Raw genomic sequence first — 1,980 nt, 5'->3', positions numbered from 1 at the left:
AAGTACCAAGGCTTTTTCTTGAGAATCAGAAGACATTCCTGCATTATGCGTTAGTAGCCTTTTAGGTACCCATATTTCTTTGGGTCCTTTGTTGTTAGAAATATGATCTTTTGATATAGTGGTTTTCTTTTTGAAATAACAATGTTTTTCAAGATGATTTGTTTTCTTGCAATAACAACATTTTGGTTTGGTAATATTTTTCTCTTTTAAAATATTTTTTTCTTTTATTTGGATTTTAGTTCTATTTTTATTTGGAAGGAAAAAATTTTCATAGATCATTTGATTTTCAGATTGTTTAAATCCTAAGCCAGCTTTATCAAAGACCCCTGATTGAGATCCCATTCTTTTTTGAAATGTTTCAGTAGATTTTACAAAGGAGGTTATATCTCTAGTAAGAGTTTCTACTTGATTTTCAAGATTTTCAATTTTATCTTGATTGTTAAGAGGTTTGATTTTTTCATTAATAAATTTCTGATGTAATGACAAACAAGAATATGCCTTTTGTAACTCCTTAATGGTTTCTAAATGTTTTAGGTTGGATTTTATTAGATCTTCTTTTTCAGTTTAAAGAGTGTGAATTTGTTCTTTTTGAAAGAAACATTTCTGAGTTAAGATATTTGAATCTTCTAATAAATTGTCGAATAGAATTCCTATTTCTTTGCAGGTATAACAATAGTTTAGTGTATTTACCTCTTCAGAGTCGGAGTTAGTCATCAGGCATAAGTTGGCTTCCTCATCTTCGGCTTCAGAGTTAGAGTTCTCTGAGTCATCCCATTGTGCAAGCATGGATTTTTTAGAGGAGAAGTTCCTATGAGTTTTGAGTGGACATTCTGTTTTGAAGTGTCCAAGTTTGTTGCATCCATAGCATGTAATCTTGCTTTTATTAATCTCAGGTTTTTGGTATTCTTTCCTGGGTTGAAATGATTTTCTGTTTTGATTTCTTTTTAAAATCATTTGTTGAATTCTTCTAGAGATTAAAGCCAGATCATTTTCATCCTCAGATAGAAATCGGGTATCTTCTTCAGTTGTTCCTTGTGAAGTGGTGATTTTAGATGCAGAATTTTGAGAGGTTTTAAGAGCTATCATTTTACCTTTTCTTTGTGGTTTACCTTCATTGAGGATACCTTCATGAGCACGAAGAGATCCTATAAGTTCTTCAACTTGTAGAATCTTCAGATCTTTTGCTTGTGATATAGTTGTTACCATAGGTCTCCAAATTTTTGGGAGACATCTTAGAATTTTTCTGATTCTTTCATGAGCAGTATAAGCTTTACCAAGTGATCTAAGTTCATTGACAATTACAGTGAATCTAGAGAACATTTCATCTATGGTTTCTTCTTCCTTCATTTCGAAGGTTTCAAATTTCCTGACTCCTAGATCAATTCTTTCTTCTTTAACATGATTTGTTCCTTCATGATGTATTTTGAGAGCATCCCAGATTTCTTTGGAAGTTGTGCATTCCTCTATCCTGTCGTATTCTTCCCTGCTAAGAGCACATGATAATATAATATGAGCTTTAGAGTTTAGTAGTACCTTGTCGTTTTCTTCTTTTGTCCATTGTGACTGAGTTTTTGGAACTGACGTAATCGTGTCTGTTGCAGAAGTCATTGGAGTGTAGTTGCCATTTTCAACCACAGAGCACATGTTGTTATCTTGAGATAGTAGTAACAATCTCATCTTACCTTTCCAGTAGTAGTAGTCAGAACCATTAAAGTAAGGAGGCCTGTGTGATGATCCTCCTTCAGCTATAAACTTTGTATCAGTCATTTCCTGTTTGATCGATTAACTCTAACACGGTTAAGTGTTCTGTATATTCAGAGCCCGTAGCTCTGATACCAATTGATGGAATAAGGTACGACACAACAAGGGGGGTTGGATTGTGTCCCTTTTAGAGGTTTTAAGTAATTGGTGTTAAAGTGTTGTAGCAACCTGCCCTAAAAATTAGCTTTTAGAGTCGCCACCTATTCTGAAGGGCGAATA

General features: G+C 33.6%; 1 protein-coding gene across 1 annotated transcript; it reads right to left on the bottom strand.

The window, feature by feature from the left end:
- Window positions 1-564: 564 nt before the first annotated feature.
- On the bottom strand, window positions 565-1,767 carry LOC131613767 (uncharacterized). Its single transcript, XM_058885412.1, has one exon. It carries the CDS (start codon window positions 1,765-1,767, stop codon window positions 565-567), a length of 1,203 nt encoding a protein of 400 aa, XP_058741395.1.
- Window positions 1,768-1,980: the final 213 nt, after the last annotated feature.

This window comes from Vicia villosa, linkage group LG6, assembly GCF_029867415.1.
Source record: "Vicia villosa cultivar HV-30 ecotype Madison, WI linkage group LG6, Vvil1.0, whole genome shotgun sequence".
Taxonomy (NCBI): Eukaryota; Viridiplantae; Streptophyta; class Magnoliopsida; order Fabales; family Fabaceae; genus Vicia; species Vicia villosa.
Note: the sequence above shows the minus strand (reverse complement) of the source record. Positions and strands in the feature narration are given on the sequence as shown.